At 40.5% G+C, this 15064-nt stretch overlaps 1 protein-coding gene across 1 annotated transcript in view; it reads left to right on the forward strand.

The window, feature by feature from the left end:
• RAPGEF5 (Rap guanine nucleotide exchange factor 5) overlaps positions 1-14837 on the forward strand; it is a 236100-nt gene extending 221263 nt beyond the window's left edge. Inside the window, exons 22-26 of the mRNA XM_023216015.2 lie at positions 193-243; positions 1058-1145; positions 6069-6133; positions 11480-11534; positions 14607-14837. Coding sequence (XP_023071783.2) covers positions 193-243; positions 1058-1145; positions 6069-6133; positions 11480-11534; positions 14607-14722 — 375 coding nt within the window. The 3' untranslated portion in view covers positions 14723-14837. The remainder of the gene's footprint in view (positions 1-192; positions 244-1057; positions 1146-6068; positions 6134-11479; positions 11535-14606) is intronic.
• The last annotated feature ends 227 nt before the right edge of the window (positions 14838-15064 follow it).

The following is a 15064-nucleotide window of genomic DNA, read 5'->3' on the forward strand; positions in this document are numbered from 1 at the left end:
GCATTCCTAAGGAAGATCACATTAAAGGGATGATGAAAATTGTATAATGAGAAGCAATCAGGGTAGAACAGATGATAGAGGTATTTATGTTCAGAAGTGTGACACAAATAACGTAATGAAAACTCCCTTCGGCGCCTCTGAAAATAACCATCTTCTGTGACCTTCTGTTTTTTGTTTGTGTTTGTTTTTTAGAAAATCCCTGGGAAGTTTAAGAAACTTTTCTCTGAACTTGAAAGTTTAACAGTAAGTAGTTGAGCCAAAGGGGACTTATTTGTCAAAATAATCACTAGGGTCTAGTTTCTATCTACATTACAGTGGTTGGTATTTGTACTCTACCGTGTCAGGTAGCCTACCTAGACTAGTTTACTTGTTTATGAAGCTGTAGTTTTGCTTCTTATGGAGGGAAGCAAGTTGACAGTTAATGCTTCTTCCTCTCCTTCTAAAAAGGTAGTGAAAATAATCTTTTTAGTGTGATTTTTCAGAAGGCAGGCTTTTAAGTATAGTCCATTTCAAAGCCTGCAAAATTAATCAGTATAACTAATTTAGCATGCAATTAGTGTCTCATGCATTATTCTTTTTCCCTTTTCTCCTTTTACAATTTCTCAGATTGAGATTTTTTTTTAATTATAGTTTCTTTTTAGAGTACAATAAAACAGTATTCTCTTGTTTTCTCTGCATTGTCTGTGTGTTACAAGGACAGATTTTCTTGGTAGTGTATCTAACAAGAGACTTTGGGTTAACTCATGATATATATTATGCAGAGGAAACTGTACTTAAAGGAGCTCTTTGAGGAAAATAATAGGGCAATCAAAAGATGTCTCCCATTTGTGGTCATTTCCCTTTATTGTAAACCAATAACTTGAGTTTCATTCATTGCCTAGATTTCCAGCCCTAATTTAGTGAGTTTATTCTCCTAGGAAACCTTTATCTACTTTGTTCTTAGGGGGAATCTCTCTGTATCTAAGTCATGTTCAAATTGTATAGCAAAAGTGGATTTAGAATTGTTTCTATAGCACATTGATTTTTCTTTCTCTTTGTAATCTGCTTGGTTCGGCAGGATCCTTCCCTAAATCACAAAGCCTACAGAGATGCATTCAAAAAGATGAAGCCACCAAAAATCCCTTTCATGCCCTTACTGCTTAAAGGTAATGATTTTCTATCTTTTATGCCATGTAATTTCATCTTCCAGAAATGTATTACTCTAACTATTGAGGGCAAAAAAAGGGACTCTCAGTTTGTCTCTTTACAGTTATTTTGACATTCAGACCTAATTATATTTCCTTGTGATTGTTTTTCAAATAGCTGATTATCTTTGAGATACCTAGAATACATAACTGTGTCTGAGCAAACGCCAAAGCGTTTTCACTTGACTCACAAAACTTGGCACTGGAAACGTTTGTGTTTTTCTTTTACTCTACTTCTAAGCCCTGTATTATTTTCTTTGAGCTAACTATCCACTAAATTCAACCAAGAATAAGGCTGGCATAAAGAACCCAAATGGTGATCAATCGTGTTCTATTTTTGCAACCTAAACTTAAGAGACGCAGTCCACAATTTGCTGTTGTATGAGAAGTACCTTTGGTCAATACAAGCAATATAGCATTTGAAAAGTGTTGATGGAGAAGTGTACTTCCTTTTTTCAGCAGTGGAATTGAGTTGGGAAAGTTTTTGATAGCTGCAAGTTACTCCACTGACCACGCTCCACTAAGCACCAAATAATTCATCATGAAACATGTTAAATTTATCGATGAGATCTCAGTGATCTTGCTTTGAAACTGAGGGGATTAATAAAAGGAAACTCTTTTTAATCTGGTGTATATCCCTGACACTCAGTGTAAATCTTTACCTGTATACTTTCCAGGGAAAGGGTTTGGGCATTATCCGTGGCCATATTTTGATTCCTTCGAGGGGTTTTGTAGGAATACTCTTTCATCCAGCCTCTTCTCTTCAGAGGCTTGTAACTTACGCTGAGCCAGGCCCCGATGGCTGGACCCATACACGTGATTCTGGAAATGAGCTATTTGGGAACTGGACTGCTGGTTGGCCTGGCTATCCTCATTCTCCACTTCCTCCCATTGCCACCACCTGCTATGCCCTTCGCCTACCCCATAAAGCTGACATTTCCTCTTCAGCTTCTCTCAAGAACAGTCAGAGTTTGGAAAATTATTGTGAGTTGCTCCACATGCTGTAGCTACTCACTGAGTCTTCCTTCATCGAATATGAAGCAAGAATCTCTATGAAACAAGAATATAATATTAGGACAATGGAGATATATATTCACAGATGCTTCATCCAAGCTGAAAAGATTCTGTTAAATACAAATGCGTGAAAGAGACACTGAGGTGCCCAAATAATAATTTAAAGGTTTATTTGACTCTTCATATTTATTTGCTTTTAAGAGAAGTGTATTCAGGTCTGTGCTTTTTATTTGTGGAATAAAACACCTTCAATTAGAGGGTAGGGGGAGCAGGTGGGAAGTAACACTTAGGGTCATTTAGACACAAATAAAGACAATAGAAACTAGGACAGATGTAGGAAAGGAATTGATTGTAGGAAGAAAAAATTTTGAAACAATACATACTTTTATGGTAATGAGAAATTAGTTGACAATATTTCTTTAACTTCATTAGATATGAACAGAGCCTTCTGCCATGTATTAGCGGTTTTCCCCCAAAATATTTAATGCAGTCAAGTGTCTCACACTTACATTTTAGCTTGGATGCAATTTTCTGCTCTGCTGAGTTTATCGAGACCTCTGTTGGCAGCAAGACAAATTTCCCTTTTTCTACTGAAAACACATTTACTCATTTCAAAAGAATAAGAAATAAACATTTGTTATTTTCTTATTAGAAGCTTCCTTGAATTTCAATAAGCACTTAGTTTTCCTTTCTCTAATTTTTCGTTATTATAAAAACATGTAGTATTAGTACTTCATGGTATTTAAAGTTACTGTTTTTGTCTGAAATAATTTCCAAGGAAAATGTGATGAAAACATAAAAAATGTATATTATGCCTAAGATGAGACATTTTGGCAAAAATATACAACATTAATTCTTAGGCTTTTTTAATCATATAATTTAAAGTTGCAATGAACTATTTTAGAACAACCAACTTAGTTTTTAGTGAAAGCTCTTTTTCCCCTCCTCTGTTGTGCCTCCTACTTTGAGTAGCTTTTAATTAGAAAAATGGGACCAAATTGAACTCCTTGGTGTTTAGGAAGGATTAGGCCCCCTATGCTGCATTTTTTGAAATTCAGTTCCCAATAAGCTTGCAGATTATCAAGTAAGTGGATTACCTGAGAATCCTTCTAGCCCTCAGTCTTCCTCTCTCTTATTTGAATGTCTTGCCTTTTGATGTACTTTCCCCTTACCGTGGTGTGGACTCTTGGTCAGAAAGGGACGAATGGGAAGCACTAAGTGCTGGAGAGAAGATCCAGCTGAGCTAAGGATCTAAGGAGTCATATATCGTGTTCTATTTTTGGAGATGGAGCGAATCATCTCGTTGTTTGAGGATGAACTGGGGTCCCTGTGGTGGGTTTCGTGTATGTATCTTAGAGTGGAGTTTATTGTTGCAGATTTGTGCGAGTCTCTGAAGGAAAGGAATGTTGGGACTCTTGAATGTTTCTTCCTCCTCTTCCACTTGCCATCTCTTCAAAGTCATTTCATGGAGCAGTTCTAGTTCAGATGTTTGGGGCGTGTTCAGGTGTCTCCAGGTGAAAGAGGCTTGGCAGTTGCTAATTTCTCATACCCCAAAACTGCTTCTTGTCCCATGACTTAAATTCTGACATCCTAGATTTTTCAGCCCAACCTCTCATTTGTTTCTCTCTCTTACCTTCCGTGTCATGCACCTGCCATTCAATTGCATCGAAACCTGTAGCCAGTTGAACTCTTCCCTTTCTCCCAGGCTGCAACCCCTTCCAGCCTCTCTCCCCTCTCACCTGGTCAGCACCCTTGGCACCTTCCCTGTCTTATGCTTAGACAGTCCCCGCCTGACAGGCGCTGGCCCCTCAACAGAGCCTCCACACACTCTACTAAGAGCTAAGAGGGAAAGGGACTACCCAGGAAGAGGAGAGATCGAAGGCAGGGGGGACTGCCTGGAGGTAGTGAGGAGGGAAGCACTTTCACTGTTGCAAGGACAGCTGATATGTTGTAAATTGAGCAGGTTGACTGCACCTGATAGCAAGAAAAGCCAAGTCCTTTCCACTTGAGGTGCCTGGAGAGGCGCAGTGGTGAGGGGGAGCCAGCCTCCCTTTGTTTGAATCCTGGCTCTGACACTTGTAGCTGTGAGCATGAATTGGCCATAGACGTCCTTGGGGCGTTAGTTTCTTCACAGGCTTACCTCCTAGAACTTACCTTATGCGTTAATGCAGCTAAAGCTCTTTAGAGCCACGTCTAACACTGTTAATAAATGTAAGATGTCATTATTGCCACTGCCCTCCTCATCATCCCTAGGAAGAGGGGTGAGGGGCAGGTGAGGGATAAACCTGTAATGCAGGGAAAATGGACTAAGCCACTCTGAGACGGTGTTTGGAATCTGGAATTCTTGGAGAGTTAGTAGAGGTCAGTCCTTCAGGTGGTGTTTAATGTAGACAGAGTGTGCACAGGTTTGCATTTGCTACACAGAAAAGGTAAAACCTGTGTTGACTTCTCTTTTCTAAATACTGTGTCACAGAATGAAAGCTTGTAATTATTTTCTGAAAGCAAAATTTCAAAAGATAATAAAATAACCAGAAAGTTTGTCAGGAGACTGTGTAATGAGTTGTGAACTGTTTTCCTACTAGGACATCAGTTTATAAGCAAAGGAAAAGAAGCTTATGAAAACATTGCAGTCCACATCGGAAGCTGTGTATAATGCCTTGAGGAAAGGGTTGCATCAGTGTGTGCTGTAACTGTGTAACTAGTGTCACCTCCTGGTGACAGTAAAAGCTTTGTAGCCCAGTATTTTGGTAGGTTTTAGGAGCACCTATCTCATAATTACCCCTTAGGGACCAGCAGAATAAAAGTCTTGATTAAAAGCAAATACATTCTTTTTCTATTTATAGGAGTTTTTAAGACATTCTTTTCCCCTCTTTTCTATCAGGTTATTTTTACAAGATTTTTGAAGGCTGTTTTTATTTGGTTGGTTCTCCATGTCTGAAATATAACATGATTATTTGCACGTGCTTTAAATTATAGTATATTTCTTTTTGTAATGTTTGTCTGTGAGGATTCCCTGATGCTCAGTCATCCACCCTCTGATCCGATTGTGGCTAAGTCATCCACTCTCAGAGCTTCAGTTGCTACCTTTATTTAATGTAACTGATTTCCAAATCTATATGTCTCGAGGAATCACTCTTTAGTTTACTGCAGCCAACAGGAGATATTTAATGAATATTCTCAGTCATTTTAAATGCAGTGAGCCTCAAATCAAATTTAACTTTCTCTTCCTCTGAAAATGCACTTTCATTGTACTTTCCTCCTTTTATTTCCGTCAGTGATGCTTGCTTTCTACTAGTCGAATGGGGCCAGATATCTTGACATTTTCAAGCCTGCCTCTTTCCTCACTTACTCCTGGTACACAATCAGACATCAACTTTGGGAACCAAAAATTTAAATTTAAACATCTAAATCTAAATCTTAACTAGTTGTTTTAAGTAAAGCAGGTCCCATACACTTTGCCAGGGATTTGTAAAAAGCAAACACATAATTACTAAAATCCTGTTGTTTCTGGGTATTCAGTCCTTTTCTGCTCAGTCTTCTGACCTAAACACATAATGGAATAATTAAGTTATAGACTAGCTTTAGTTTATATTAAGCAGATTGAAGTCAAACACTTCATTATGAGTGCAAAATATGTACTTTCAGTAAGATTACACTGTTTTTCCATACACACATATACACACACACATGAATTATGCACTTTTACATCAAATAACACATAAATCCAATTTCAAATTGCCTCTCCAAGTGCATGGAATGATCACTAATGTTTAAGAAAAATGAATAAGTTGCATTGTACCTAGACCTCTTCAGCCCTGACTCATGATCCATTCCTAATGATACATACATCTTTTTGTTTTTAATTTTCAGATGTAACATTTATTCATGAAGGAAATAAAACATTTTTGGATAATCTTGTCAATTTTGAAAAGCTGGTATGTAAATTTTGTTACTTCTCCCTTTTTTACAATAACAGAGATGTATGCTTTTCTTTCCTGCTCTAGGAAACAAATAGTTGTAGTACTTTTCTCCATTGGATGCGTGTCGAACTCAAGGAGCTTATTTGCTGCATGTTGTACACTGCCAACAAAATGTATTCCAATTAACAACAAGTATGTTAGCAAGGTTTTTGTGAACCAAATATGAAAATCTGCTTTTTGTTTTTAAAAATGGAGTATCATAAGATGAAGAATTGAGGGTCTATGATAGAACCAGAGCTAAAACTGTAAGGCTGTTGTCAGGAGGAATCCACACTCAGGAGATTGTGTTTTATTGCTTTACAGGCATCTCTCAGTGTCTCAGCCTGCATGCTTTCAAGGCGCAGAGGGAGAAAGTTCCTCTCCTGGGGATATATGTTTGTCTCTCAGGACTCCAAGCTTAAATGTGAGGCTGGAATTTGCAGGGTCTTGTGTGAAGGGAAGGACCACCCCTTTGTCAGCCTATTGACAAAGAGTGCCACCCCTGAGCACCATGGCCAGAGCAGCTCAGGCAAAGTACCCTCCCTCCTCCAGCAAGAGGTTCCCAGGGCAATCCTCTCTAAATGTTTCTGAAACACTGCTTCCTGAATGATTTCCAGGACATTCCCAGGTGTTTTGTAATACGATGGGCTCCTCCAAGCCTTTCTGACTTGCCCTTGAGCAAAGGAGGGGTTACCCATTAGAACTGAGCAACTGTAAAATAGAAGTACTCCAAAGAGACCCATTGATTGCCAGAGGAACGGATTTATCTGACAGATGAACTTTAGTGTCATAAACTGTCCTTCATGGTTAAAGACGATAGTAGTAACACTGCTCCACAGATCCTGACCTTTGAGTGACCTTTTCAGTAATGGTGATGGATTTGTGTGAACTCTTGCAGAAACTGACCCTGGTTGCCTGTGAGACTGAGTCAGCACTTGAGAGGAGGTTAAGTGAGGCAGGGACCACAGACCATGATCAAAGAACAGTAGGGACTGATGAGTCCCGCTGAGGCTTGGCACCTGACCTTTGGCACCTGACCTTTGCCTCAGAACTACATTGCTCTGCTCACCCAGCCAACTCCCCACATGTAGGGTGAGGCAGCTTGGAAACAGTGTAGTCGGCTCTTATACAACCCCCAAAACCCAAGCATCTGGAATATAGAATACAGTCTTGGAATATCTTGCTTTATCTCCATTTTAACCACACTGATGACAATCACTGGATGGCTAGTGCTTTTCTAAGTGGTATGTCAATACACTTTCAAGTCTGTCTCTGCAGTAAGTGTTCTGGAATCAGAGCTCAGTTATTTTAGATGCTACAGTCAAACCAACAGAGCCAGAAATGGATAAAGTGGTTTTTTTTTTTTTTTGTACGTATTTTGTGTTGCTGTGTGATAGTCTGAAGATCACAGGGCACTTACTAACAATGAAAGGCTGCAGGCACTAGAATTCTTGCCTCTAAGCAGGTTAAACCCTGGCGTTTGGGATTAATGAAACAATTGCAGGAATATGAAGCCTTTGGTCAATATTTACTTCGCTTCATGGCCAGCACATCTCCCTAAGAACAACACATGAGCTTTGTGGAGCATCTGTGAAGATGTGGGAGGAGGTGTGTCACACCAAGTGGAATTCCCTGGAAAGGCTGAGCAATCCTTTCTCCTGACTTGTCCAAGGGGCCGTGGGAGAACAACTGAACTCTATCAGCTGGCCGTTGCCTGTTGTTGAGGGCAGACATGAGGTTGACCTCCTTAAAGTGAACCAGTGAATTTGTTAAGTTCATTATGTCATTTTCCCCCTCAGATAGTGCCACCAAAGTGACAAGATGATAAAAAACCTGAACAAGTCCGTAAAGTCACAAATGGGAACAAGCTGTGGAAAGCTTGTTCCCACCTTCCTTCTAACCAGCGTCTGTGGCCTTCCCCTGCTGTCTCCAGTAATCCAGCAGAGAAGCCTCTTAATGCTAGCTCTCAAATATGCCAAGACTGCCCACTAACCGTAGAGCTGGAAACAACGGAGGTCTAAATGATATGACTTCTGTTAGGGTCAATCATCATACCCTTAATTCTTTGAGAAAGTTTAAGGGAATAGCATGGCATAAATAATATTTTAAATTCCTAAAGAGAAATGTTATTTTATAAAACAGTGAAGAAATGGGTGCAGTTCAGCATGCACACAACAGGCACATAGTGCACATGCAAGCCTGTCAGGCAGGCATGGGTTCATCATTTCCTTAGAGGGCAGGCTCCGCTCACGGGACCAGTGAGCTTCTGGTCCACAGCACGCCTCATGCTGACCCCTCCTTACACAGAGTAGACAGGATAAAACTGTGTCCAGAACAAAAAGGAGTTTTGTCATATATAGCCCTGTGTTACACTTGGATGCTGGAGAATGAGACTGACCTTTCTAGGAGAAACACTATTTTCAAGGAATATTTCTTAGCAAAGGGCTGGGTTTCTCTAAAGCTAAAACAGGATCATCTTGCACAATAATGAACCAATAGAACCTAAGTGAATTAACTTGTGAGAAGTCAATTCCTCATGATGGATATTAACTTAAGCCAGTTAACAGATAATTCAGTGTATTATCTTTATCTGGCTGATGCAGTCCAACACATTGAGTCAGACCCCATGAAAATCCAGAAGCCCTCATCAGGTCTAATGAGATTTCTGTTCTTTATGCTACATTCCTTGCTGCCTCAGCAACTGGAAATGTTTTCATCTCAAACTGTTTCATAAGAAGAAGCAAATGGTTTCTTCTCTTTATCCCTCGATGTTAAGGGCATCATCTTTTACCCTATCTACCCCCTCCCCCTTAGAAAGCCTAAAGATGAAGACCAGAACTCAGATTTCAGTGCCACACCCAGTACCGAGCCTTACATCAGTTTGAGCCTTGCACAAGCTATGCAAATGGCATATGATAGAAATCAATGTGACGCCAGAGCTTAAAATGAGAAAACTGACCTGGGAAAAGTGGTAAAATTTGGGGAAGGAAACCGAACAATACATGCACAGACATGAGTCAGGTCTCATTTCCTTTACAAATGCAGCTTGAGCTACTGCAATAATCACTGTCCTATTCAGTGTTCCACTATTGAATAGAAGTGCATTCGAAATATGGTTATGACAACAATTCAATCAGTAGGTCATATTCAAATAATGTTTCTGTAGTTCTTCTGAATTTTAAGAACATTTGTTAGTGTTGAATATTCTTTCAGAAATAATTCATTGAGGGTTTGCTGTATATGGTGATCCTGCGCTCAGTGTGTATAGTCAGGACATGAACGATGTTGACCCACATTGGAGGACCAGATAATGATATGAATTCTTGAATAATAGGATGATGTTTGTATTGTGATATGAAACAAAGTAGAGAGCTACTGTTGATTCTCAGGACAACTGGAACATGATGACAATAGTATTTAGAGATTATTCTGGTAATTAAGCCAGCTAACATAGCATTTTGGAAGAGACTATCCTGCACTCTAATTCTTCCTATAGCATATATGTATATGCTTCCAAAATGCCACTTCCTTCAATATGAAAAACTAAAAGTGGTAGAGACAGCTAGAAGACTCTTGCAGGTACACAAGTATAAGATGATGGGATCTTGTCCAAAGCAACCGTACATTTAAGAAGACTTTTGCCCGCCAAGCAGGGTGGCTCACGCCTGTCATCCCAGCATTTTGGGAGGCCGAGGTGGGCGGATCCTGAGGTCAGGAGTTCAAGACTAGCCTGACCAACATGGTGAAACCCCATCTCTACTAAAAATATAAACATTAGCTGGCTGTGGTGGCGTGCCTCTGTAATCCCAGCTACTCAGGAGGCTGAGGCAGGAGAATCGCTTGAACCTGGGAGGTAGAGGGTGCTGTGAGCCAAGATTGTGTCATTGCACTTCAGCCTGGGTGACAGAGTGAGACTCCATCTCAAAAAAAAAAAAAAAAAGAAAAAAAAAAAAAGACTTTTGCCTGAAAATCAGTGAGGACTTCAAGGAAAGAAATTAAATTAGAATATTGAAGACTGTACGTGACTATAAACTACGAACAGAAAATGGTCTCTAAAGCTGTTGATGTCGGCTGGCCGCAGTGGCTCACACCTGTAATCTCAGCATTTTGGGAGGCCAATTTGGGTGGATTACCTGAGGTCAGGAGATCAAGACCAGCCTAGCCAACATGGTGAAACCCTGTCTGTACTAAAAATACAAAAATTAGCCAATATTAGCCAGGTGTGATGGCATGTGCCAGTAATCCCAGCTACTCAGGAGGCTGAGGCAGAATTGCTTGAACCTGTGAGGCAGAGGTTGCAATGAGCTGAGATCACACCACTGCACTCCAGCCTGGGCGACAGAGCAAGACTCCATCTCAAAAAAGAAAAGATGTTAATGTTTTAGAAAATGTTCATCTTTTGTAAGTATCTCATTTCCAGTTACAATTTAAGATACTTGAACCTTTGAATCTACAAAAATTCCTACCTCCATTCAGCACATATGTGTAAGTCAATGTGTCTGACATAGTAGGCTCTGCACATGCAGAGCCCTCTGGTGGTACCTGGTCTAGAGGAGGAGAAAAGTTCAACAGCAATGACAATGACACAAAGCCAGCAGGTGCTGTACAAAGAGCGGTGGAAATGTTGAGATTGGAGTCTCTAAGTCCAGGAGGGACATCTCAGAAAGGCTTCTTGGAGAGGAGGTGACACATACCCTGAAGTGAAACAACATGCGCAAATGTGAACAGATGATTAGGGCCGGGGTGGGGGTGGCTGCAGTTCTCTACAGTGTATTTTCTCATGGCTCAGTAAGAACCTGTGCAACCCGGATTGGGTGCTACTGTTTTTTGTTTGTTTGTTTTTGAGATGGAGTCTCACTCTGTCACCCAGGCTGGAGTGTAGTGGTGTGATCTCGGCTCACGGCACCTCCGCCTCCCAGGTTCAAGCGATTCTCCTGTCTCAGCCTCCTGAGTAGCTGGGATTAAAAGCACCTGCTACCACCCCCGGCTAATTTTTTTGTATTTTTAGTAGAGATGGGGTTTCGCCATATTGGCCAGGCTGGTCTCGAACTCCTGACTTCGTGATCCATTCGCCTCCCAAAGTTCTGGGATTACAGGTGTGAGCCACCTCACCCGGTCTGGTGCTACTGTTTTTGCAGACAAGGACTAAATATTTTTTGATAATCCAAGCTCAGTAGAATCAAAGCTATGTCCAGCTCCAAATACAGTTCTTCTGTTTACAGCCAAGAGTGCTAGATCATCCTTCCATCCTAGCAGGCACTGCTTCTTCAGTAACACCGTCAGCGACCCTTCCATTGATGTGTTTCCTGTTCTGCCTTACAGCATATGATCGCAGACACTGTCCGAACCCTGAGACACTGCAGGACTAACCAGTTTGGTGAGTCATTGAAGTCAGGTGTGGAATGTAAATTGACTCTACATTGGTACCAACTGTGGTCACTAGTATTGTGTGGTGATCAATTTAAACAAATTGAAAACTAGCATATGTGTATACATATGCATATTGTATATATATAGTAGATTGTTTCCTCACTGCATGTTTGGGATGCAGAGGAAGACAAGATATGGCAGATTATTATCCCCTAATGGCAGCAAGTTTATGCTGCAAAGAGTGACTTTATGCACTCAGAAAGCACCTCCCAGCAACTCCCGCTGACTTCTGTCCCCACAGTGTCTTGCTTTGCTTGCCCACTGGCTCAGAAATCACTGGTTAGTTGAGCAGGGGTGACCTTGTCCCTAACCTCTTTGCGTGGAGCCTTCCTGGAATAGGACTATAGCTTGTAAAAGTGCCTAAAGCAGCCTTCCAGAATCTTTTCTCCTCTCCAACGAAAACTTCCTGTCTGGAGCTGCCTTTTAGCTGCAAAAGTGTGGTTCTGAGCACTTCTGTAGAATCCCCACTGAGACTAATGTATGTAGGAATATTTGTTCCATTTTAAATCTCAGTCATAATTTATGCTATGTTTAAATGGTGTTAGAACATTGCAGGAAGGAAGGAAATCAACTTTATTGAGTTGAAGGAGCTTTCACATGGGCAATGGAATCCTGACATCCGTCCTAGTAAATGGGGATTATTAACCCTGTAGGTGTAGAGCAAAAAGCAGAGACTCAGAGAGGTTCACTTATTTAGTTAGCCGTTATTCAGACTGAGTCTGCCTTACCTCCTTGCCCTCTCCTCTGCCCTCTGCAGATCCTATGGATACAAAGGGTAATAAAAAATAGAAAATTGATTTCAACAATCATAAATTAATCAAAGGCAACCACTCAGTTCAACTTCATTTTTTAAGTAAGACATGCCCATTGTAAAACAATTTTTTCAACAATATAGAAGTTTATATAAAGTAGAAAATCAGAGTCCTACTTCTCAAGAAAAGTACTAATAACAGTTGGGTACATGTGCTTAAGAATTTTTTCTGTTCAGTGCTGGTCTAGGCTGGTAATATTGTCTCCCAACAAAGTAAGTTAGGAACTGGACTTCTGTGCGGATTATGTTTTCTCTTTGAAAAGGAGACATAAATACAGGACCTAATTTTCTAAATGTTCACATCAATTAGTACCACTTTAATGTACCTACATAATTCTTCATTAAGCATACAATGCAGTTACAATAAAAATAGTGATCATAACGTCATCACAGAGATTCACGGAAATTACAAGCATAATGCTGATGAGTATAGCTTCATATTGCTTTTATCCTCCTTTGCTTCCCACGTGTTTACTGGGGATTCAACTAATTCTAAGATACCAGTCTCGCTTAACCAAGGAACTCTAGTTTATATATGCTCCAAGTATAGACAGGAAGGTGATAGTTATACTAGCTTGTGTGGCCTTGAACCTGCCTTGAGCCTCCCACTCATCAGAGAATAAACCTCTGTGTGGCACTAAGCAAAGGAGAAATTTAAATAACTATCAAGCCAGTTTGTGTTCTAATATTTATATACATTATCTTTAAAAATCGGTTTGGGAATTTAATTATCCAAATTCATTTTAACAGTTTATATGAACATAGTAAACCCATGTCAGCATTTGGGATAAAATATGAAAATGTTAATCAAGTCACTTATGCATTATAAAGTATCATGCAAATGTCAGTTGCCATGGTTAGAACCATCCATTGTGCCATCTTTTTAAGGCTTGAAAATTAACAATAAAATTACCTTTGTAGCATCATGTTATCCAAACCAATGTTTAATAAATGAAAAGCACTTTCTCAACGTCTTCCAGAGAAGGCATTCTGGAATAAAACAGCTTTTTGTTGCTTTCAAACAGGTGGAATGGTATAAACTTTAACTCCTAGTGTGTTTACTTGCTGAAACTAGGAAGCCTGTTTCTATTAAACCTAAGAATTATAAGCCACCCATGTCATACAGGTCTTAAATTACTTTCTCATAAAATGCATTTGTTATAGAGGAGAATAAAAGGGGGTTTCACAAGAGAAAAAAAATGCTATAAGAAAATGCTCAGCCTCCTGCATTTCCCTTCCCGCTGCTCAAACTGAGCTCCAGCAGCTCACCCTGCTTGTCCCATGCATAATCTACAAAGCAACAGGATATGATGTCTTCATCACTCACCTTTCCTTTGTCTCACTGTAGTGCAGTTTGGCCAGTGTTCCCCAACCTCGAATGGTTTGCTTGTGGGTGTGTGTGTTTGACTATGGTGCATGGGCTTGCCCCGTGGTTCATGCTGCTTCATCCTGGTTCCTTATCAGCACGGGCGCTAGCAGGGCGTGGATGTGTTCATAGTGCACTAAAGCCTCCTTTGGCCCCTCGATTCCTTGACTGCCCTAGATATGTGAGTGGAAAAGCCCCTTGTCTTGTCCTTCTCTGGGTAGACTTTAGTCCATACACATAATTTCTGAAGCAATTTCATCTGTTAACCACATCTTAGAGTCTGTTCTATTGTATCTGTTCATTCAATTGCTCCATTAATTTTTTTTTCAAAAAATGAGAATACCAAAGAATTGTACAAATCTAAAAAAAGTGATTGCATTCATATGCTAAACACATTATCAGCGCTTTTCAATGCTTCTAGGCTGAGATATAGGAGCCAGTGCTGGCTGTTTAAACAGGTAACTGCTGTAAAAGGCTACATAGAAGGACGTAGGAACCATATGGCCTGGGTCCGAATCCTGGCTGTGACACTTACTTGCTGCGTGACTGTGCTCAGTTTCCCCATCTGTGGAGTGAGATAATAACATAATTTCTAAATAACGTACAATGTTAGGTAATAAATGCTATAAATAGCCTGCCGGTGTGATTGCCTGACCTGAGGAATCCATTCTGAGCTGAAAAAGCATTTCTACCTTAGGACAAGGACACTTCTTATGGGATTCTGACTAATGAGAACCCACCTGGTACATTTATTAAGCCTTAGTGTGGGGTTTCGTTGGTATGTAAATATAGCATTACTGCTCTCCTGAGATTGTCTTTTTTTTTCCCCCTCTAAACAACAGGTGACCTGTGTCCAAAAGAGCATCAAGAGTTAAAGTCCTATGTTAATCACCTATATGTCATTGAAAGCCAGCAGGCCCTGTTTGAGCTCTCACACAGGATCGAGCCTCGGGTGTGAGCCCCACTGCCTCACCTCCCCTGTGTCTGCAGCACTTTGAGCTACGGGAATGTCTATGCCAAGCACGTTGCTTTCCTGTGAGAAAAGAAGTTGCTGAGTTTTATCAGTATAACCCAAGACTTTCACAGGAAAGCCAGCCAAAGCGTGTTCAGGAAGTGATGTCAGCCACCAGAGAGGGGAGAGGCCTCTCCATGCTACTCTCGAGACAAGAAGGCAGAAGGAGAGTCAGAAGCATTCTTGAGATGGAGAAGGCTGGTTTCTTATGATCACCTTGTTGATCCAGTCCAGTTTTCAATATGAGATGTGCCAGCATCAAGACAAGACAACGACATCTTGACATGC

This window comes from Piliocolobus tephrosceles, chromosome 8, assembly GCF_002776525.5.
Source record: "Piliocolobus tephrosceles isolate RC106 chromosome 8, ASM277652v3, whole genome shotgun sequence".
NCBI lineage: Eukaryota > Metazoa > Chordata > Mammalia > Primates > Cercopithecidae > Piliocolobus > Piliocolobus tephrosceles.